This window comes from Gekko japonicus, unplaced genomic scaffold (assembly GCF_001447785.1).
Source record: "Gekko japonicus isolate JY-2015 unplaced genomic scaffold, Gekko_japonicus_V1.1 scaffold265, whole genome shotgun sequence".
Classification (NCBI taxonomy): domain Eukaryota; kingdom Metazoa; phylum Chordata; class Lepidosauria; order Squamata; family Gekkonidae; genus Gekko; species Gekko japonicus.
The window spans coordinates 1,364,803-1,387,250 of NW_015176459.1; the positions used below are offsets into that span (position 1 = coordinate 1,364,803).

General features: G+C 43.2%; 1 protein-coding gene across 1 annotated transcript in view; it reads left to right on the forward strand.

The window, feature by feature from the left end:
• Positions 1 to 2,638: 2,638 nt before the first annotated feature.
• CHST15 (carbohydrate (N-acetylgalactosamine 4-sulfate 6-O) sulfotransferase 15) overlaps positions 2,639 to 22,448 on the forward strand; it is a 37,484-nt gene continuing 17,674 nt past the window's right edge. Inside the window, exons 1-3 of the mRNA XM_015426983.1 lie at positions 2,639 to 3,605; positions 10,328 to 10,667; positions 18,464 to 18,613. Of these exons, the coding sequence (XP_015282469.1) occupies positions 3,063 to 3,605; positions 10,328 to 10,667; positions 18,464 to 18,613 (1,033 nt within the window). The 5' untranslated portion in view covers positions 2,639 to 3,062. The remainder of the gene's footprint in view (positions 3,606 to 10,327; positions 10,668 to 18,463; positions 18,614 to 22,448) is intronic.

The following is a 22,448-nucleotide window of genomic DNA, read 5'->3' on the forward strand; positions in this document are numbered from 1 at the left end:
CTGGAACAATAGAGACCATCTCACATGTGTTGTTACACTGTCCTTTGTTTATTGGGGCTAGGTGTAATAAATTGAGATCTCTTGTCAACGGTGATGTTCATTGCTCTAGTAATTATATTATTCTGAAACTGTTATTTTCAATTAATGTGGGTTGATTAGAAGCTGTTGCTAGATTTCTTACATACGTTTTGAAATTATTTCAGAATTTATTGTTTTATTGATCTGTTTTTGCTTTATCTATAGTCCCACCAACCTATGGTTGAAGGGATTGAAAATGAAATAAGAAATATTTATTTCTTAGGGTTGCCAGGTCTGATGATCGCGCCGGCAGGGGAGGGACTTTCTGGGAGTGGGGGTGGTGGAGCACCACAACATGCTGACATCACACAGAAGACTGTGTAATGACTGTGGGGTTTTGCAGTATAACTATTATGGATGTTTCCAGGAAAAAAACCCCAAAGCTGTAAATTGTGTTCTGTCTAGGGATGTGCAAAAAAAAAAAAGTTCGTATTTTTCAGCTTCGGGTATATCAGATTAGAAAAAAAATTGGTAAATGCTGAATATCTCCAGTCCAATATCAGTGCAGTGTCAGAACTGGGGAAATATTTGGTATTGGTGAATATACAGATCTGATATACCCGACAGGAGGGAAGGGAGGCATGTAAAAATACCTTCTTTCCCTCTGGAAGCCTGTGCAGCTTTCTTTGTCAATTTCTCACCTTGCCCGTTAGCTGTTTGGTTTAAACCATTTAAACCCAACAGCAGACAACTAAGGAAGTGAAACTGACAAGGGAAAGGCTCCTCTCTCTGCTTTCCTTTCTCTAGCTGACCTGGGGTAGCTGGAGAAGGGAAGGCAGGGAGCCCAGGCATTGCTTCCCCAGGCCCCCCCCCCCCAGCGCAGGGGGTGGGTTGGGGAGGACACGGGAAGGCATGGAAACGTGCCTCTCTCCCTCCCTGAGCTTCTCTGCTGCTGCAGAGAAGCTCAGGGAGGGAAGGGGGGGAGAAGGTGTTTAAACATGCTTGGGTTCTGCAGCTGGAGAGGGGCTGGCAAGGAGACCAGGCATGTTTCCATGCCTGCCCTTCACTTCCCCAACTTCCTGACATGCTTCCCCAGCCTTCCTGACATGCCTTCTTCCCCCCCTTCCCTCTCTGTGCCTCTCCATGGGGGGGGGGCTGGAGAAGTGAAGGGTAGGCATGGAAACATGCCTGGGCTTCTTGCCTGCTCCTCTCCGGTTGCCCTGCAGCCATGGGGCCCCTGGAGAAGGGCAGCCAAGGAACCCATGCAGCTGGAGAAGGGAAGGCAAAGAGGAGGCTTTCCCTGGTCAGTTTCACTGGAGGGGAGTGAAATTGACTGGAGCTGACTGAAGGGGAGTGAAATTGACTAGGGAAGCCATGGTGGAGGGAAGTCAGTATTGGGCTACCTGAAAGCTGGAAAAGCTGAATAAATACGGGAAACTATATTTAGTAGCCGAAAAGTTTTCTGAATCTACATTCGACTTTAGAAATACCGATAAATACTAATAAGGTATTTATTTGAGGGGAGGTTTGGTTCAGGAAGCCCGAATGTACATCCCTAGTTCTGTCCTACCATTCCACTGAGCAAAGTTTATTTATCTAATTATCAATTAATTAAAATATTTGTACACTATCCCCTTTTCGCTCACATCTGAAGCTTTCTTCTACCCCAAGGATTAAATTAAGTGCCATATCTGTTGGAGGAAGGCTACTTGGAGGATGATTGGATTCACCCCAAAAGCTCTAGTGCTGGACATGCAAAGCTCCAGGAGTTCTTTCCTGTATTCCTTACTAGAAACAAGTTAATATGCTCAGATAACATCAGTTTTCTCTTGAACTCTTGAAATATCCTATTTTTGCTATCTTAGTATTTGTCTGCAGTCATTTAATGTGCTTCTTAGGGTGAGACAATATGTTCTATTGATCTCAAAAATAAGAAACATTCAATTAACTCATCTTCAGAGGTGTTTCTGTTTTATAGAGCAGTTGCTAATGATCTTTCTGTTACTGAGGTTAAGAATTTGTATGCACAAGCAGGAACTGGAAGGAGAAATGAGTTTTATTGATGAGTAATCCTAAACTACCATATCACCACACTTTTAAGAGATTCATTTCTTTGTAAGAATCTCTAGGAGCTGGTGTAAATGTATTCCTGTTGTAAATTCCTGGTGTAAATGTATTCCTTTCAGAACAGGTTCCCTTAAGACTGTTGCTCCTCAAATGCTGTCATTATTTCCCTCCATAGCTTTCACTCAGACAACTGCTGCTGCTTCCTTTCTCAACAGCTTTCTTTTCCTAAAGTTTTTTGCTAGATAATTGTATCTTTCTGTACCACAGTTGTTTGGGTTTACCAGTTTCCCTACTATAGCTTTGTCTTCCCACATTTCTCCAACCATCTTACTCCCGGCAAGAATCTATTTCCTCTTTTAGTTTAGTAAAGAAATTACAACCAATGGTAACATTTCCACTATTTAGTCCTTTGTTTTAAAAATCAATCAGAGTTTTGATAGAAATTCTGTTCACCCATATTTATTCTGTTTTTTCTTTTTCTTTTTCAGGTTAAGCAACAAACCTTCACCTTCTAAACTGATATGATGAAGATCTCCAAAGAGTTCTTCTGTCTTGGGAACCGCATGTTAAAGGAACATATTTAAACCTCATAAACATTCTTACATTTTGTTTACCTTTGGAACAATCCAAGGACAATGAATTCATTTTGTTTTGAATGTCTCTTTACTTTGAACAGTGAAGTCCCATTCAGTACATTTTGCTCAATGGGAAAAACCTGAACAGAGTTTTTATTTCTCTTTTTAACTTTCTCCCATTGAGCCAAATTCTCATAAATATGTCCCGATTACATTTTATTTGCACCTAAGATCTATATATTTATTGCATCTGTTTTGGTTGTCAGTGATCTTTTTACATGGCAGCATCTTTATCTGACTGCACAAGGTATTCATGGTTCTTTCTTCTGGAAATTACTTTCATCCACCTGAACGTCTTGCCTGACAACTGTAAATGGCACATTTAACTAGTATTCCAATGGTATGAAGCATTGCATTCGTTGTTGCATAGCACTGTTACCAAATGACTTGCACAAACACTGTTCCAGGTGCCGAGGGCCAAGTCACAATAACAAAAATTGTCATCTTTGCAAAAGAGAAAATAAAGTTCTGTTGCACTTGGATAGCAAACAGATGAACTTGCTTGCAGTTCTGGAAGTAAGGACTGATCACAGTGAGAGCTGGACTGGACTGTTTTGTCTGAAGAAAGGAAAGCTGTGCAGCTTAATGTTTGGATTATTAATAATGATGCTAGTGATGGCATCTTATATACTGACTGGAGCCAAACATGGCCTCTTGCTGATACTGCCCACATTCCATTATGGAGCTTTTGCAAGCAATTCAAACTTAATGGACAGCGAGACGCTCTGTGATGTGAAAGATCATTACCAGACATCTAAAATGAATATTTCATATGCCAAGGATTATCCAAATATTAAAGTAATTATTGACACTATTACTTCAAATATTGAATTCAAACCCAGACATTATCCACACTTAGAAGATCTGAAGAAACAAGAGCTGCATGTGAGTATAAGGGAAAGAGACTCTCTTGCTTTATTAATGGTGTTGGCACTGGCTTTTGCATAGGAATACTTCTTAACACTGATAGAGTCATGTTATTGTATATATGAACTGGTGGGTCTTATTGTATGTTGAAGACAGGGATGCCAACTTCCAAGTGTGGCCTGCAGAGATCACATTATTAAATCTCCAGACAATAGAGATCAGTTTCACAGGAGAAAATGGCCGCTTTAAAAGGTGAAGTCTATGGCACTGTACCCTGCTGAGGTTTCTCCCCTCCCCAAAGATTGCCTTCCCTAGGCCACACCCCAAAATCTCCAAGTATTTCCCAACCCAGAGCTGGCAATCCTCAGTAGTCAGGTCTGCCCTGAGTGTTTGTGACTTCAAGAGTTTCATGAATTCAAGGTGTGTCCTATTTTATTTTATTTTTTTATTTATTTGGGATTTGTATCCTAGAAAGCCTGTAGAGATATGAAAGACAAACACAGAAATGGTTTCCCACTGGATGTGGTCTGTATGTGAGACAGATAGGGCTGCCACATCTTTGCTCAATTAGTCCGGAAATGAGAGAGCAAGTAAAGTTCTAAGGAAACCTTATCTATTTTAGTCTTAGTTCTTCCAGATGGGTTGCTTATTTGAAGATGCTGTGAAAGAAGTTTTTAGGTGCTAGGAATACAGGAGGTTCATGGATATATATCTGTGGGAAAGTCAGAGTTGTAGGGAACTTGGCTGAGGGAACAGCTGATAAACTGGGAACAAATTTAAAGGATTGTATTACTATATTTAAATATAATCTCAGTTCCTGAGGTTTATATAACTCTAAATAAGAAAATAATTATGCGGAAAGGTTACCAAATGTCTCATATATTCTAATAGCCAAGTTGGCCGAATCTGAGAATACTTAAATCCAGTGATTAGAACCACGAATGGATAAGACAGATCTTTCAACGAACCTGAAAAATGCCCAGGTTTGCAGAAAAATCTAAAATGTTTAAAAAAATACGTTGTGGGGAGGGGGGTTAAAAAACCCAAAAATGATAAAAGGAGCAGCTGTAACCTTAAGAAATTGAAGCCATCAGTGGATGTTGCTAGGAAACCCCAGCATTCTGGGCTTGGGTTTTGTCAGTAAAAGCTGAGGGGAGAGCAGAAGGACCCTTTCCACAGCTGTTTTGGCCTTTGAGGGAGGACTCATCAGGGCTAGGCCTGGCAGCAATGACTGGGTGAATTGATACCACCCTGGCAGCTTGCTTCTGTTCAACAGTAGCCACCATATGAAAGCCAGTGTGGTGTAGTGGTTAGAGCTTCATTCCAGGGTCTGGGAGATCCAGGTTCAAATCCGTACTCTTCCATAGAAGCTTACTAGGTGATAGATGGCCAATCATATACTTTTAGTCTAACCGTTTGTTGTGAAGATAAAAAGGAGATGAGGAGAATGATTTGGTTCCCATGTGGGAAAAGGTGGGGGATAAAAAAGAGATGAGGAGAATGATGTCAAGTGATTTGGTTCCCATGTGGGAAAAGGTGGGTTATAAATGAAGAAAATAAATAATATAACCAGGCCTTGTTTCGGGCTGGAGTGGGTCAGAGCAACGCTCCGGCAGTAAACAGGCCCCCCCTCCCCTGCCCCCCAGGTCACCCACAGCCCAGGGCTATTTTTGCGCTGGTGCCAGCTGCCTTCCGAGGCCCCCTCCCACCTGCGCAGCCCCTGCTGATGAGACTTGTCTCGGGCAAGGCGCAGGAGCAACAGCCCCCGCCATCACCGGGTCAGTCCAAATCGCTCTCTCTGCCCGCTCGCAGTGCTCCATCCCGGCAGCCAGAGACAGAGAGACGCAGGCAGGCGGCTACCCCAGAGAAACGTAAATGGCTGCTTTGGGGGAGAGGTTTTGAGGAGGGGGCAGCGGTGAGGCTGCCCTGGGGCCAGGCTACACTGGGGCGTGCAGCTGCCTCTCCAGAACGCCCCTTGGCGAAGCCGCCTGCAGAGTCTGGGTGTGGCACAGGCTCAGGCGCGGGGGGGATCCCTCCTCCCAGCCCGCCGAAGACCAATGACGAGCCCTCTTGCCCGGGCCTGCTCCCCCCTTCTCCTCATTCCCCGCTACAAAGGCCTCCGCTGACATGCGGGGGTGGCTTGGCGGGAAAGGCGGACACAAGGGCAACGCAGCCGGACGGAGGAGAAGCCAGGATCGACAGGGACCCCCCCCACAACAGTCCACTTTACTTGGGGACCCTCAAAGGCTGCTCAGCTGCGAAGAGTGCTAGAGGGGGTGAGCCAAGCGCCCCCCCATTCCCCCTCCTCGCGGTGGCCTCTGCTGCGCTCCAGGGAGCCCCGGGCGCACCCAAGGAGGACACTGGCACCACTGGAAGGTGAGTGTGCATGTGCGTGTCTGCACACGCTCTTGGAGAAGACCGTCGGGCGCCTGAACCGAAGATTTCAGGTGAGATTGGCGAGGCTATGGGGCAGTGCCCTCTCTAAGCTGTGCAGTCTTGTCTCCCTGCTCAACTGCTGCTGCTCCTCTACTCACCCTGTGGCACCCGGCTGCGAGGTGCTGGATCAAGTGTTCTGCCGCTACTGAGAGCTTCTTTTCCCTGGTGGAGGTCAGAGAAGGGAGGAAAATGAACGTAACACTTGGTTAGGGACCAAATGTTCCAGGCTCGAGAGAGCGTTATCACTGAAAGGGGTGGCCAGGAATGAACTTGTAGCCAGAAATTGTCTTGCGAGGAGGGCGGGGGGGGGAGTGAAAAAATGAAACCAAGAAGGCAGTTCAAGATGCAGAAAATACAAGGAGCGACCTGAGCTTGAATAAGAACTGCCACTACACAAAAGTTGCATCTGCCCCTAGAAAACAATTTCTTATTTTGTGCGCCCATGCACAAGCTGAATGCTTTGTGCCCGGTGCTTGCAGTTTCAGACTTTGAGGACGGGACTTAGAGGCAAGGGATGGCTTCCTCCGGGAGAGAAGGGCACTTGGTGAAGGCGGTGGGGATCCTCTGGCTGGAAGTGAACAGGGAGGCCAGTGTGTTGCTTCCCGTGGGAAAAAGGTGAGATGGTGTTTGTAGCTTGCCACAGGAGAAGGGAATGGCATGGAGGAAGCCTAAGGCTGGATGATGAATGGTGTTAGTCTGAGCCCGGATGTCACAAGAAAGCCCTAGTAGGGTGAAGGCAATTGCAAGAAAACCTGCTTGGCCCTTACTGGCAATGGCCCAGTTCACAGAAGAGTACAGTAAAGGGGGGAGGGTGAAAGCAGTCAAGCAGAAATCATGAGAAAAGAAGGAACCCTACTGTGGAAGTGGCAGGTAGTTGGTTGCCTGAAGAGCCTGCTCTATCTAAAATGTTCCCCTTAACCTGGATCAAAGCATCTTTTACAAAGCATCTTTGTAAGCAAGATAAAGGACTACGGAAATGGATATCTGGAGAGGCTAACATAGGCTAACATAGACTGTTGTTGGCAGTTTTTACTGATCTCTCCCTTCCAGCTCCAGAAACACACCCCTGGTAGAGGAAAGAGAGCTGTAATGACTGTAATGCCCAAGGAGAAAGTCATTTTATTTATTATTTATATACAAGACTTATATCATGCTTTTCTGCCCTGATCAGGGCCACCACGGCCGCTAATGACTTGCTACTGCTCAACAGCCGCTGCCTCATGAAGTGTTGTGTAGTGGTTAGTGTTCCAGACAAGGATTTGGGAGACACAGGTTTGAATCTGAGTTGGAAAATACCTGGAGATTTTGGGGGTGGAGCTTGGGGGTGTTGCCTTCTGACACACTTCCGGTGATATCAGAAGAAGAGAGAAGAGATTGGATTTATACCCCGCCCTTCACTACCCAAAGGTGTCTCAGAGCGGTTTACAAACTCCTTTCCCTTCCCCTCCCCACAACAGACACCCTGTGAGGTAGGTGGGGCTGAGAGAGCTCTTGACAGAAACTGCTCTTTTTCAAGAACGGCTCTTATCAGAACTACAGCTTGCCCAAGGTCATCCAGCCAGGTGCAAGTGGAGGAGTGGGGAATCAAACCTGGCTCTCCCAGATTAAAGTCCGCGCACTTAACCACTATACCAAACTGTCAGGGGGTGTGACATATGCAAATAAGTTATGCTAATGAGTTCCTCCACCTCTTTTTCTACAAAATGACCCCTGAATATAACTGAAGATGGGAGGCAGATTAAAAAGTAGGTTGGTGAATGGCTGAGGAGAATGAGGCAGGGATTTGGGGTTTCCAGGAGGAGGGAAAACGAAATAATCCGGGAAGTCCTTGAGAGTTCCTTACCATGCAAGTGGGCCTGGCCCAGCAGCTGGTTCCCCATAACTAGGTCATAGTTTCCCTAGGTAGAGGCCCCAGTGGCAGCTGAAGACGGGGCAGGAAAAAGTAGGGTGGCTGTTGAATGGAAAGGAGTGAAAGAAGAAAGAAAATAGGAGGGGTGTGAGGCTACAAGGGAAGGGAAGAGGAAATAGGGGGGGAGAAGGAAATGAGACACCCTTACCTGCAAGTCCTTGTGGGTTTCCACTTGTTGTATCTAATAATTAGAAAGCAGCATTTCTCAGCCATGACTTGTGAAGAATTCCTGTCTCAGAAGTGTTTCAATGAAATATGCAAATGTTATATTTTCCAAATTAAACCAGAACATTAATTTGATCTGCTTATTTTATCTCCAGCTCAACCTGTGTTTTCTAATTATGGTTCCTTGCAAGCTCATTTTCCAGATTTCTTAATTCAATTGCATATTTCAGTACACTTCAATTAGGTTTTCTTGAGGGATCTGTTCATTGAGCTGTGGTACATGTTCATTTTTTGAAATTTGAGTGTTATATACCTAATATTGTGAGCAATAAATTTTGTTGTTTGGTTGCTTGAGAGTTTGAAGTGGTCTATATCTGGATTTTCTACTGAAACCATTTACTCTGAAGTAACCTGCTGTAAGAGCTATCTGGTGCCTGAGAGTTTTTGTTCACTTTTGCTTCAAAAATTCCTTTTCATTTCCTCATAAGTGGTCTGCTGGATCATACTATCTAGTCTACCATCTTGTTTCTTGTGGTGGCTAGCCATATGTCTCTGGGAAATCCACCAGCAAGCAATTCAGCTATTTGTTTATTTACTTCTTTTATACCTTGTTTTTCCTCCCAGTGAGGACCCAAAACAGCTTACATCATATCCTCTGCTGCATTTTATCCTCATAACAACCCTGTGATGTAGTCAGGCTGAGAATGCGATTGGCCCAAGGTCACTCAACAAACTTCCATGGCAGAGTTGGAATTTGAACTTGCATTTCCTGAATACTAGTGCAGCACACTAACCACTGCATCATATTGACTCTCAATGAAAGCCATAACTTTCCCTCACTGTTGCTTCATTCACACCTCATTTTTTAAATTTCCACAGTCATCATAATATTGTAATATTAATAGAATCATTGGCACAAGTTCTAAATTCTGTTAATCTAGTTACCTATGCCAGGGACTGGTTTTGCAGGAGGATGTCTATTTATCATAGGCACAGAATGAAGCATAGAGAGTGATATTTGTGAAGCTAGAGGCCACCCTAGAATGTTTGTAAAATATTCTGGTGGCAGAATTCTTGGTTACATTGCAAAACTCTTTGTAGTACTTTTGAATCTGTATGTGGATTTGACTGTGCTGAAAACAGCAGTGGGTTATGTACTTCTTCCAGAATGGCTAATCAGTGTAAACTAGTTATAGATGTGGCTCAGCAGAAGCTGTATTGACCAGGCTACTTTAATGTCTGGTAGGCAGGACTGCACTCGGAATGATCCTCAACTTGGATTGCCCCCTCTTTACCTCTGCCATTCCTTACTCCACTCCATTTCCAGGGGCTTCTGACATGAAGATTTCACATTGTCATGGATGTTCTAATTTGAGACCTTGCAAGGGGGAAAGGTGGCACATATTTTGATAAATGTAACAGTATAAATTCAAATATTAGGATCCCCCATATGAAGTACTGGCCATGTAGAAGCATTTTGATTGTCCTCTCATATGATATGTCAGAATTGATTATTATTATTTTTTCTGCTAGAGCTTGATAATTCTCCATCGAATGGAGGATTCATGCTAAGAAAACCTGGGTCCCGGTCACACGGAGAATTTGCCGCATGGATTAAAAGGGCGCGATCATACGACAACATCTGGCAAGCGTCGCGCGCCTGTCTCCAACCCGTAGCGTTCGGCCAAAGATGCAGAGTTTAAAAGTAGCTGGGAAAGTGTAGTATTATCTGGAAAACGCGGGGTGCAGGCGGGCGTCTGATCGCGGAAGCGCTGGTATCCCATTGTATCCGGCGCCCGTCCGTGTCCCACCAGATGTTTTCTTGTAAGGCTCCGTGGTATGCGCACAAACACGGTACTGCTTCGTTGCCACACTTTGCCATCACCGTGTGATCGGCGGCTGACTGCCTGAGCACAGAGCCTCGGGGGAACGCTGGATCGTGATACCACGCTTCCTTTTGCTCCAGAGCAAAAAGCCTCACTTCCCCCCCAGATTATCTCGCTCGTGTGACCGGGGCCCTGTTTAAATTTAAAAGCTAGAGTTTGCATATATATTCCTTTTCACCGACAGCTCTGCACATTCCCCTGGTGTTGTAGCTGTACAGCAGCTTGGAGTGGTTAAACATTAAAATGACTAGAGTGTGCAAACACTGGGATTATTGTAACTGGAAATGCAACCATGTTTTTTGTTTGTTGCTCTTAACTAAAGTGTTTTGTTCTCTGTATTGCAGATGTTCTCAGTAATTCCTAACAAGTTTCTTCCAAGCAGCAAGAGTCCTTGTTGGTATGAAGAATACAGTGGAAACATGACCACAGATCCCTATGCTACAAACTCCTATGCATTGTATTCCAAACGTTTTCGGGCAATATTTGATTACCTCAGAAAGGTATTCTGGAACCATTTGTATCACTACAAGGATAAGCATTATCGGCTGCGCTGCCTTCCCCATTTCTACATCATAGGCCAGCCAAAGTGTGGGACAACAGACCTTTATGACAGGCTCAGGTTACATCCTGATGTGAGATTCTCAGCAATTAAGGAGCCTCACTGGTGGACAAGAAAACGGTTTGGTGAGTAAACACGCAGTATCAGTTTTGAAGCTTTCAGTTCTCCAAGCAGCAGTACAACTGATGCTATGTTGTTGTGTCCTGGTTTGCATTAATAATGGGTGTCAGTGATTGTAAGTGTGTTTTGGACACTTAAAGCACACTTGCATCCTGTAATGCAAAGTTGGAATCCCTTTGAACATGGTTTAGAATGTCCATAGAGGCAAGGGAGATCCTCATAAAGAAGTATTCCTTTTGTATTCAGTACCAGTTGCAAGAGGGCTGTTTTTCTGTGATGCAGTCTCTCACAGCTGGAGGACAGGCTGCACATGAGTGATGTAACCACAATGGCAGGGAAGGTTGCATTCCCCCCCCCTCCATGCCATGGATACATTGGGAGGAAGGGTGCCAGTGGTGTGGGGAACACGGTCTGTGCCACCCATATGATTGTACCATTCACACAGCTCTTTAGTCATGTGGAATCACATCACAGAATGGCTGTGTGTCACTGGGAATTCTATTGTGGGATGAGATAGGGAATTTACAAAACAGGAGCTCGGAATTTGGGTTCACTTAACAGAGTATTTAGGCAATATTATTTGGCAACCCATTCTATTTTTCTCACCTTTGTTTGCTTGTCTTTTCACATTTGATTTTTGGCCATTTTTGTTTAACGTGAAACTCAGGTTGTCTAGTTAAAGCATGACTGAGGTTTCCCAAGGCAGGTGTCTTATTAAATTTTCTTCCTATCCTTCATGTTACATACAGCATACTTAATAACTTTATGATTTATTCCTCAGCTAGCCATGGCATTCATGAATCCATCCTCATTAGTTCTTTTAACTGTTCTCTCCTTTTAATATTTTTCATTATTGTTGTAGCATGAGTACAGAATTTCAGCCATAAGAAATAAAATAGATAAGCAGTGGCTTTACCTTCAAAGTGAAATACTTATCTCCCCTTCCCAACAAGAATGAGTACTTAACAGTTGATAAAAAGGGCTATTGTTGGCTGGATACATCATTAATTAAGATGTAAAATGAAGAAACAAAAGGCAGAAACAGGACCTTTGATGAATGGGACTTGCTTTTGCGTAATATATGGAAGGATCTTGCCCATGGGGCAGGCACTGCAAGATGTTTATGCAGAAAACAGCACTGTATCAGATGTTGAATGGGATCCCAGTTTCAGTTCCACTTCCATCTGAATGCAAAAACTGAGCTGTGCAAAAGTATCCTAGTTTGGAAGCAGCCTTAGAGACTGGAAAGCAAACAATCTGTTTTTTTTTAAAAAAAATCAAAAATTGCAAGGCTTAAATTCTTGAATGAAGCCAATTTCAAGGCAGCTGAGAATAATTTTTCATTGCTTATTCTGTTTGTTACTGAACAGAGAGCTTCCTCCCCAATTCCATGCTGTGTTGGCTGGTTCTTTTCCATATGTTCCAGGACACAAGGGAACAATAGAACCCCTGTGGATTTGGATGCCAGTTTTTTGGTTATTGTTAAAGTTGTTGGGGAGCTAGATGGCTGTGGTTTACACTAACAGGAATAGGCATAGATTTCCATTGTGTATACTTATTCGTTCTTTATACCAAAATCAAAACAAATCTGTGCGTGTTCGTCAAGCAGGAGCTGAAAAAAGTTGGCTTGAAACCCTGGGTTTTTTCAGATTCAGTTCATCTTTAGTATTGTTGTTCAACCACTAATGAACTGTGGCAAATTGAAATGCACTAAATTAGTACATCTGGATCCCTGTTTGAAGGCAACTGAGGTAGCGGCAAACTCGGTAAAAGTGAGCTGAACTAAATTCAGTGGGATTTTAATTGGCATGTGGTGTTCTTCCAAGCTGTGTTCATCAATACTGTGAGTGTCTCTGATGTGCAGTGGGGTTCTACAGTTTACCCAGTAAATTATTTCTGAACTTTTTAATATCTGTTAATTAAAATGTAGTTTGTTTGTTTTTAAAGTTTTTCCACTCTGTCTTGAGGTTAAAGCCAAAAAAGGGTCTGGAAGTGTGGGGTGCATTTTCATCTTTCAACCTGAATGGGAAATTTTCTGGGTCCCTAGGTATGCTGCGGTGGCTCAAGTGGTTAAGATGCTGAACTGCAGGCTGTGGAAGGTCAGTAGTTCAGCAGTTCGAGACCCGGGTGCCGCATGATGGAGTGAGCTCCCGTCTCTAGTTCCAGCTCCTGCCAACCTAGCAGTTCGAAAGCAAGAAATTGCAAGTAGATAAATAGGTACCACTTAGGTGGGAAGGTAACAGCGTTCCGTGCGCCTTGGTGTTTAGTCATGCCGGCCACATGACCACGGAAACGTCTTCAGACAGCGCTGGCTCTTCGGCTTTGAAACGGAGATGAGCACCGCAACCCTAGAGTCGGACTCGACTGGCTTTCGAGCAAGGGAACCTTTACCTTTACTTAAGATCTTTGAATTGTGTAATTTGAGCAATGCTGGGAAAGACTACCTTTTGTAAAATAAAATTTCTTCAAGGATGTCTTAGATGACTTTTTCATGTCATTAGAGTGTCAGAATAGATGCCCAGATATTTGAGCACCGCAACCCTAGAGTCGGATTCGACTGGCTTTCGAGCAAGGGAACCTTTACCTTTACCTAGGTATGCTGCTCCAAGGGAAGGGTGAGACAAAACAAACCATATGCAACAGTAGAAGAAGAATCTCCAGAAACTAGTTTTATCCAAGCTGTCTCCTGAAGGATATGAAGGCCATGCTTAAGAATTCTATCAAATAGAGGAAGCCATCATCTTCTGATAGGAAGCATAAGGATGTTCATTGGAGTGGAGCACAGTTGAAACATTTCAACGGTGTGCTTTGCTTTAGGGTTCAGTTCATGCACAGAGCTAACACACCATTAAGCTACTTGATATGTGTAACACAGATTCAATTATCAGAATTGGCTTATTCAGTAGTCCTGTAACTGGCCTTTGTTTTCTGTGTTAACAAGGCTTAGAAATGCAGAGTAGTATCTGGCATCTCTATATGTTAGCGTACAATAGGTGTCAGACATGCTTCAGAATAGTATTCACTCCCAATCTTTTAAAAATTGCTCCTATTTCTCTCACAGAATTATTCTGCAGAGTTGGAATTACGTAGTAAGTAAGGTTGCCTTCAGATTTTACAGACGTCCAGAATTTGGTTGTGGAGTTTGAGTACCAATAGGTCAGAATGTACTATGGAGTTTTTGAAAGTTTCACTGACCTTCCAGGCATGTTCTGTCTAAACATAGCAGTGTATTTTATTATGCCATATCACACTAGGCTTGCCCAGAGTTGTAGCCTTTTGAGGTCTTGATGATGGCATTGTTTGCCAAGACTTAGAAGCATGCTCTCAGATCATAGATACTCCTGCTGCACAGGTTGCAGCCTGCTCTGCTTGTATCAGGTGCTCTTAATCTTTTTCTCTCCTCGGGGGACCCCAGAGCCAAATCTACACTCTCTAGCAGCATGCCGGAGCAGTTGACAAATTGTAGTCAACTCTTATAAATGTCCTTGTTTCAGTAAAAGTAAACAGGAGTCTTGAGGCACCTTAAAGACTTTTATTTATTTTACCCTAAGCTTTCATGGACTACAGCCCACTTCATCCAGTGCAGGTAGTCCATGAAAGCTTATGTTAGAATATAAACTTCCTAGTCTTTAAAGCATCACAAAACTCTTATGTTTTTGCTGCAACAAACTCTCTCTGGTATTCCTTTGGAACCATTTCAGTGGAGAATTCACTGGGGTTTCTCTAAAAATTTCTGCAGAATTCTCTTGGATGGATTCACTGGATCTCTTCCCTCAGAAGTGTTCATATGTCTCTGCATTCTATTAATATTTCATTGCTCATTTCTACAGAGTCAGGCCATCCTTATTATAGGGGATGCTAGGCAGTTTTCTTTGGCTCAGGTGTTGTTGGGGTTTTTGTTTGCACATCCTTCCAAGAAGAAAGTCTGTTTATTTATTTGAGTATTCAAATAAAATATTCTAATTGTGGCCTGCATGCTACTGGCTTACTTTTATAAAGTAAATTCAGTGCTAACTAGCTCTCCTATATTTAGCCTATCCTACTACAATCCTCTTGTTAAGAGATTACACTATTGGGGTATATTAATAAGAGTTCCATTCTGCCAGTATCAAGGGGGAATCTGCTACATGTGACTGGTTTGTTCATCCATTGTGACTTGAGTGCCGTAATTGATTTAGTTAAATCTCAGGATGTTATTGGAGCACTGTCTGGTCCTAATTGCATGGATGAAATTGACAAGATGCTTAGCTTTGTGTGGCCCACCGCATGTACACTCGACCCTTGCCCTTCATGGCTGTTGGCATCAAGCTAGTCTGGTTTGTTTGAACACCTCTTTGCAAGGTTCCTGCAGCCTTGAAAGAGACAGTCATGTGACCTCTGTCAGGACTCTAATGACCTAAGCAGCTACCATCTGGTGGCTAGACAACTTCAGGTGGTCTTGGAGGCAACAAACTATTTGCAGCCATTTCAATTCAGATACAGTTTTGCATGTGGGATGGAAACAGTCTTGATCACCCTGACTAATGATCTTTTCCTGGAGAGTAAGAGGGAACGGACCCTGTTGCTTCTCCTGGACATGTCAGCAGCATTGGATATCATCAACCATTGCATCCTTCTCGAGAAGCTGACTGGAGTGGGGGCTACTTTGCTTCAATGTATTGCAGTACAGAAGCATGAGCAAATAAAACTGCTTGCTTCAATGTATTGCTGTTACTTGTCAGACCATGTTGTCTAGCCCACCAGTGGAGATCCTCTTTTCAAGCTCTGCTCTTCATGTCTCCAGCTGCAAAAGTAAGGTGGGTGGTAACCAGAGACTTTTTCACTGGAGGCACCTCATTTTTTGGAATGCCCTTGCCCTTAAATCTCACCTGGCATTAACATTACTCTCCTTTAAGTGACAGGCCAAAGCTGTTCTCTTTATCCACTCTATTTACTAAGGGGTTACATATTTTCAGATTTCTGATGGTGCATTCCTAGCTGTTAATCTGGTCCCCTGATCAGGAGCCCCCTATTCCTGTGGGTTTCTGTCTGACTGTCAGTAGGAGGACACAGACTCCAATATGCTGCTGATATGAATTTAGAGGTTTATTAGAAGGCACTATTCCATAGTGCACCATAAAAGCAAACTGCAAGTTGGATCAGATGCATGATCCATATGAGAAGGCATGGATGCAAAACCATCAGTAAGATGTATATGGCTATAGCAAATAATATAGAATACCTAAACAGGCAGTACAGAAGCATGAGCAAATAAAACTGGAGTCTATGGTATAATTCTAGCCCTGTCCCCAGTAGAGGACACAGCAGGTAGCAGAGAGACGATGAACCGTAAATCACTAGATATTGTAACGAACAGGCGTAAACATGAGCGCAAGGTTAATGCATCTTAGCTAGTTTAAATGTTAAACCATTAATTGCCACCTTCTACTTCTACTTATAGCTCAGTTTCCTAGCAAGCAAGCTGATGCAGTTTCATAGCTACCTATTCAAGGCTCTAGGAAGGTTGAATATGCAGCACACTTGCAGGATTGTGGACCTCTCAACCCTCCTGAGAATTAGGAGAAGGAGAGGATGGCAGAATGAAAATAGGCCATTGGAGGCCTCAGGACATAGCATCCTCAAAGCAGCTGGCTCCTAAAAAGAAAATAGCTACTACCACTTAAAAAGCTACTACCAAGCCCACCTTCCTCCTGGGTTTTTCTGTGTTCTCCTTGGGCAAGGGCAGGACAATGGTGGCACCCTGCTCATTAGAGTTGGAGACATAGGTGTGGACTTAATTCTTCATTCATTCATAGTTTACTTTGGCATCCATGGGACAGTAAAATCTCCTACCCATAACATCTCCCAGTAAACCAAAGCAATATGGTGGTCAGAGCACTTAATAATGGGACTGATCTTGCTTGTCGAAACTGCAGCTGTGCACTTGTGTCCTGGGGACTTTTTGTTTTCCCAGCAATCAGCAGTGTATTCTTGGGACTGAGAAGTTTCAGGCTGGGGTTCAAGAAGTACTCTTGTATAGTGCAATTGTGCATGCAAGTGGGGGTTGGGGTCCCACTTTTGTGTGGAATCTGGTCCTGTGCAATTTGGGTCTTGTGGTATCTCAGCAGCTGCTTATCTTAACTCAGCTGAGTTAACACACCATATTCCAATCAATACACCTTTCTGGGCTTCTTCAGCTGAATCCACAGATTCTCTCCAAGCTACTGGAACAATCACAAATAAGATCAGAAATCCAGCAGTCCATGTTTCTTTTCACTCCATAATATCATGTAGGCACCCTGCTCATTAGAGTTGGAGACATAGGTGTGGACTTAATTCTTCCTTCATTCATAGTTTACTTTGGCATCCATGGGACCCATAACATCTCCCAGAAAACCAAAGCAGTATGCTGGTCAGGGCACTTAATAATGGGACTGATCTTGCTTGTCGAAACTGCAGCTGTGCACTTGTGTCCTGGGGACTTTTTGTTTTCCCAGCAATCAGCAGTGTATTCTTGGGACTGAGAAGTTTCAGGCTGGGGTTCAAGAAGTACTCTTGTATAGTGCAATTGTGCATGCAAGTGGGGGTTGGGGTCCCACTTTTGTGTGGAATCTGGTCCTGTGCAATTTGGGTCTTGTGGTATCTCAGCAGCTGCTTATCTTAACTCAGCTGAGTTAACACACCATATTCCAATCAATACACCTTTCTGGGCTTCTTCAGCTGAATCCACAGATTCTCTCCAAGCTACTGGAACAATCACAAATAAGATCAGAAATCCAGCAGTCCATGTTTCTTTTCACTCCATAATATCATGTAGGGTCAAACACAGTTGGGGTTGTCTGGTAGGAGTGCTTTTCTGTTGTAAAAATCCATTTAGATAAGCTGCTTCCCCCCTTGAATGACATTTTTCTCGTACTATTAAGTAGTAGTTTTCTAGTGTTTATTACTACATGCAGTTAGATGTTTCTCATGAAATGTAAAACAGTCATTGTATTGCTGCAGTCTTAAAAGTCACAGTTTCTAATGCCAAAGTGCGTAGAGTCCGGGGCTGAAATCCATTTTGTTCAAAAATGGAGGCTATAACTTGTCCAATCCAGGCCAAAAATATATTGGATTAATACTAGTTTGAGAACTGTTTTGTCAATATTATTTTAAACTGCTCAGTTTTTCGTGCTGTTATGGCCTGGACTGCTTTTACTGGCATGATTTTTTAGTGACTCAGATTGTTTCATTGCTATGTTATACTGATGTTTGTTTTTCTTGCTTTCATAGTGTTGGGTTTATATATATATAGTTGTGTGCCACCTCATACAAGTCTGCAGAAGTGAGATACAGAGTTTCTAAATAAATAAATAAGAAATAAGGCAGGGTGGTCACATGGGCATGTGTAACAGGCACAGCTATCTGTATCATTATTTGATCCAGATACTCATATTCACAGATTATTATGTAAACATGGATTATATCCAATTTCCTACACAGAACTGATAATATAGAATTTTATAATGCAGATGTAATTTTGGTTTTATGTTAGTGACTCTAATGCAGTTTTGCACATACTGAAGAATTCACTTTCAATCCCCTTTCAGTGCATTTTGCAACTGAATTTTACTGTGTGAAATGGCAAAGTCCACTTGCAAACCGTTGCTGAAGTGTACTGAAAGTGGATTGAAAGTGCATTATTCAGCGTGTGTGAAAGTTCCCCTATAGTATCATTCTGTTTGGACCACATCTTTCATTTCAAATTGGTATTTCACCAAAACAACTGCTGACTGTTTTCATGTTACCTACGACTCATTTTCCCTTTCAATCTTGCTTTCAGGGATAATTCGTCTGAGAGATGGATTCCATGATCGCTACCCAGTAGAAGACTACCTAGATCTGTTTGACTTGGCTGCCCATCAGATTCAGAGTGTGCTACAAGATGATGCTGCAAAAGGCTATAGCAACAAGATGAACAACATCATTATTGGTACAGAAGCTTTTTTATTTTGGGGTACATGTTGATGTTCCTAGATTTGCTATAATAGCATTTGTGGCTATTTCTGTCAAGATAAGAGGTCACGGATATCCACTTTGCACTGCAAGCTCAGATAACAAAAATATGGATAAGATGATAGCATTTACTGGAACAATTTCTGCTGGTAAAATGGAAAGCAAGCTTTTCAGCCTCATAAAAGTTTGTCTTCAGCCAGTAATGAAAATTAAATGATGGATGCTGGGAAGAAGAGTTTAAGTGTCCTTCAAGTTTGCACTCTCTTATCCCCCCCCCATGTAAATAGATCCTATTAAAATAACTTAATGTATTTACTCATTTGCTTATAAAATATATTAGTAATTTCTCAAACGATAAGCATTCAAAGTGATAATCTAACAACCATTATACAAAACAATTACAGGTAAAATATGACAATACTAACAAGGGAATGCTCTGAGCAGAATCTGGCAGTAGCTTTCAAGAATAAAAATAGCTTATTTTGCTGGTGTCCCATCCTTTGAGCAAGCCATTTTACCCCATCCTTCAAGCAAGTCAGGGTAGCTAACGTTACTCTTCTCTTCCTGTTTTTAATCCCATAACAGCCCTGATGCTTTCATACAGTAACTGGCCCAAGGTCACATACCCATAAATGTCATGGCAGAGCAAGGATTTGAACCTGATATAGCCATACCCCGGATAAGGAAACTCACAGGTGTTCCTCACTGTTTGATCTCCTAAGGAAAGGTGTTCTTGAAGATGGGCACCTAACAAAAAGGGCTACTCCACTCTCTCTCTCCAATGCAGTCACAGTAAATGAAAGAATACTGAGCAAGTCCTTTCCTGTTGATCTTAATGACTGGGTGAAGTTCATATACATGAAGTTGCTTTGAAAGGCATTCAGAGCCTTAATTCTGTTGTGTTGCTCAGGATTTATTCAGCAACAGCCCTTTAGGTTTTGGACTATCCCAGGTTAGTTGCAAGTGTGAGGGTCAGCGGACCAAAGCCAAATAGGTTGGGGGGTAGCTATTCAGCTGCAGATGATCTTAGACAAAATGGATTATCTAAACTGATTTCCATCTGGATTGCATCCTGGTTTGACATTAAACAGCACTGGTTACCTTGCTAGACCACCTTTTCCAAGAGAGCGGCAGGGTATGTGTTGATGAAACACTCTATTCTGTTTCTCTGTAACAGATGAATCAGTTTGGTTGGTGGAGGTCCTGAACAAAATGACTGAAGGTGGAAATGGACTGAATGGGGGCCAATAAACTGATTCTCTATCCAAATCATAAATAAATAATCCATGCTCTGATCACATCTGTCTGCCTTGAAAGCTTCAACTAGTACAAAATACAGCTGCCAGATTATTTCTGGGTGTGGGTTTCAGAGTATGTATCACCAGGGCCGGCCCGAGGTGTTCCTGCACCCTAGGCGAGCGCAGATGCCAACCTCCCAGTGGGGCCTGTGGACCTCCCAGCTGGCGTGCAGCGCCTCGGGGCGGAGCACGGCTTTGCCACCCACTCCCTGGGCCTTGCCAGGGAAACGGCCACCGTGCCTCCTCCTCCTCCGCCGGGGCAGTGCTGCAGAGCCGGAGCCGACGGGGCGCCCGGCTGGCCACCCATCCTGCGCACCCCGCCACCACTGCTCTGGCCGACCAGCCCTGTTGCCGTCGCCATGCACAGCCAGGAGCGCCCGCCTGCCCCTCTCTGCCCGGCCAGCACAATCTGGGGAAAGGCTGCTGCTGCTTGGGCGGCCTCTCCGAGGCCAGGTGAGAGGTCGGCTCTGAGGGCCCCCCTGGGGTGCTGACTGCAGCGCGGGAGGGAGGGAAGGGAGGCAGGAAGGCGGGCAGGTGCGGGAGGCGGAGCGGAGGCCTTGGAGGGTGGACCATGGCGCTTCCTGATAGTGCACCGCTGCAGCTGGGTGGCTCAAGGGGGCGCCGTGGCACCTGGCTCCATGGAGAAGGCACTCCTTCGGCTCCTAGTGCTGGGAGTGGGGCCACCCCTCGCTCTCCGCCTAAGGGCCGGGCCGCGCTCTAGGTGAATACCTAGTTCGGCTAGTGGGTGAGCCAGCCCTGTGTTTCACTCCAGTTCAGTTCCAATTCAGAGTACTGGATTTTGCCTTTAAATCCCTAAAGGACTGGAGAACTTGAAGATATAAACATACCCACCATTTAAAATTGTCACCTCAATCCCTGAACTATGTACCCTGATCTTTGGAAAGTGAGATAGGGATTTTCCACTGGTGCCTCCTCATTCATGGAGTGCTGTCCCAGCATACATTCAACCAACACCTTAGATTTTATGGTGGCCCAGACTTCTTCTGTGTGCACATGCACTTTTTTTCAGTGGGTCCCATTTTATGATCCTTCATGCTTCTTGGGAGGGTTGTTTTTATGCTCTCTTTGTGTTGCTAAATACAGAGGACAGTCTCTAATGCTGTACTTTGGTGTTCAGATATTTTACAGATGTTTTTGGTAATACTTCATTTTACTGTTGTTGTTTTGATGTGGGTTACTTCAAACAGATGTATGGAGAGGCAACTAGTAATCTGAACAAATATATATATTTGAGTTTTTAGTAACATGGCCACTTGAAAGCATAGGTATGGTCTGTTTTATAGTTAAATGTGACTTCTTTGGGGAAAACACTAATTTTAATTGGCAATGCACTGTTTTCAGCAGTTGCCTTCTGTCACAATTTTCAGGGAGGCGGACTTTTCCAATGGGAAATGTTTACATTAGCTCCTCTTCATCGGGTTTCCAGGAGAAAAAAAAGCTGGATTAATATGCTCATTATATGAAACTTTTTTATTACCTTGTTAAAAAGACAATTTAGTCAAGAGAGCATCTTTAGGATATATGAAAATCTGAGATTCTCTTAGGGAGTCATGTTATTAAACTTCAGATGATTAAAAAGGGAAGATATAATTAAAACTATAAACATCCCTCTAACTTTATCAGGCAATGTAATTTTCCAATCAAAAACATCTCTGAATCAAATCTTTATTGGGTTATAATTATATTTTGACAGAGGGAGCAATGGATGCTTTCAGAAGCTCTACCGAAGACACTGTGTTTACGGCTCCAGGCACTCCAGACAGGGTTTATTTATTTATGATCATTATTATGATAAATTCCACAGAATGTTTTATGAAAGCACAACATGATTTTATTCCATTAATCTTAGGATAAGGACCTTATACATCCATCTGCTAATGAAAGCAGACAGTTTAATCATATGTTATGTGCTTTTAGCTTATATGAAAAATTGGTGTATGTTGGACTGTGCTGTTGTAATTTGATATATACATGTAACAGTGGTTAGTTTATTACAGGTTGAATATGGCTTCATCCTAGCAAAGATTAAATGAAAATTGTGATATCAAAAAGAAGATGCTACAACCAGTCAGAAAAGTACTGCCGTAGCTAAAATATTAACATTATGGGGAGCTAGCAAAGAGCAAAATTAATCTAACTTACTTGACTGCAAAACAAAAGCTATGGCAAAGTAGTGGAAAGCCACATCTCTGATCAGCTAGTGAAGGGCACCCAATGTATGAATATATCACTCTGCCCAATTGTGTATCTTGGAATCTGATTTCCCATCTGGATGATTCACTAACACACGCAAGTAGATTAGCTGCACACACCCTGTGTTGTATAAATAGCACGTATTTTGTACAAGTGATTTGACTGGGGAGAGAGTCGGAGAAGTTGACAGTATTGATCCATCATCAATCCTTCCTCTTTTTATAGAATATTAAATGCCATAAGTGGTAAAGAGATATTAAGGTATTGACTGTCCCAACATTTTATGTGAAAAATAGACAA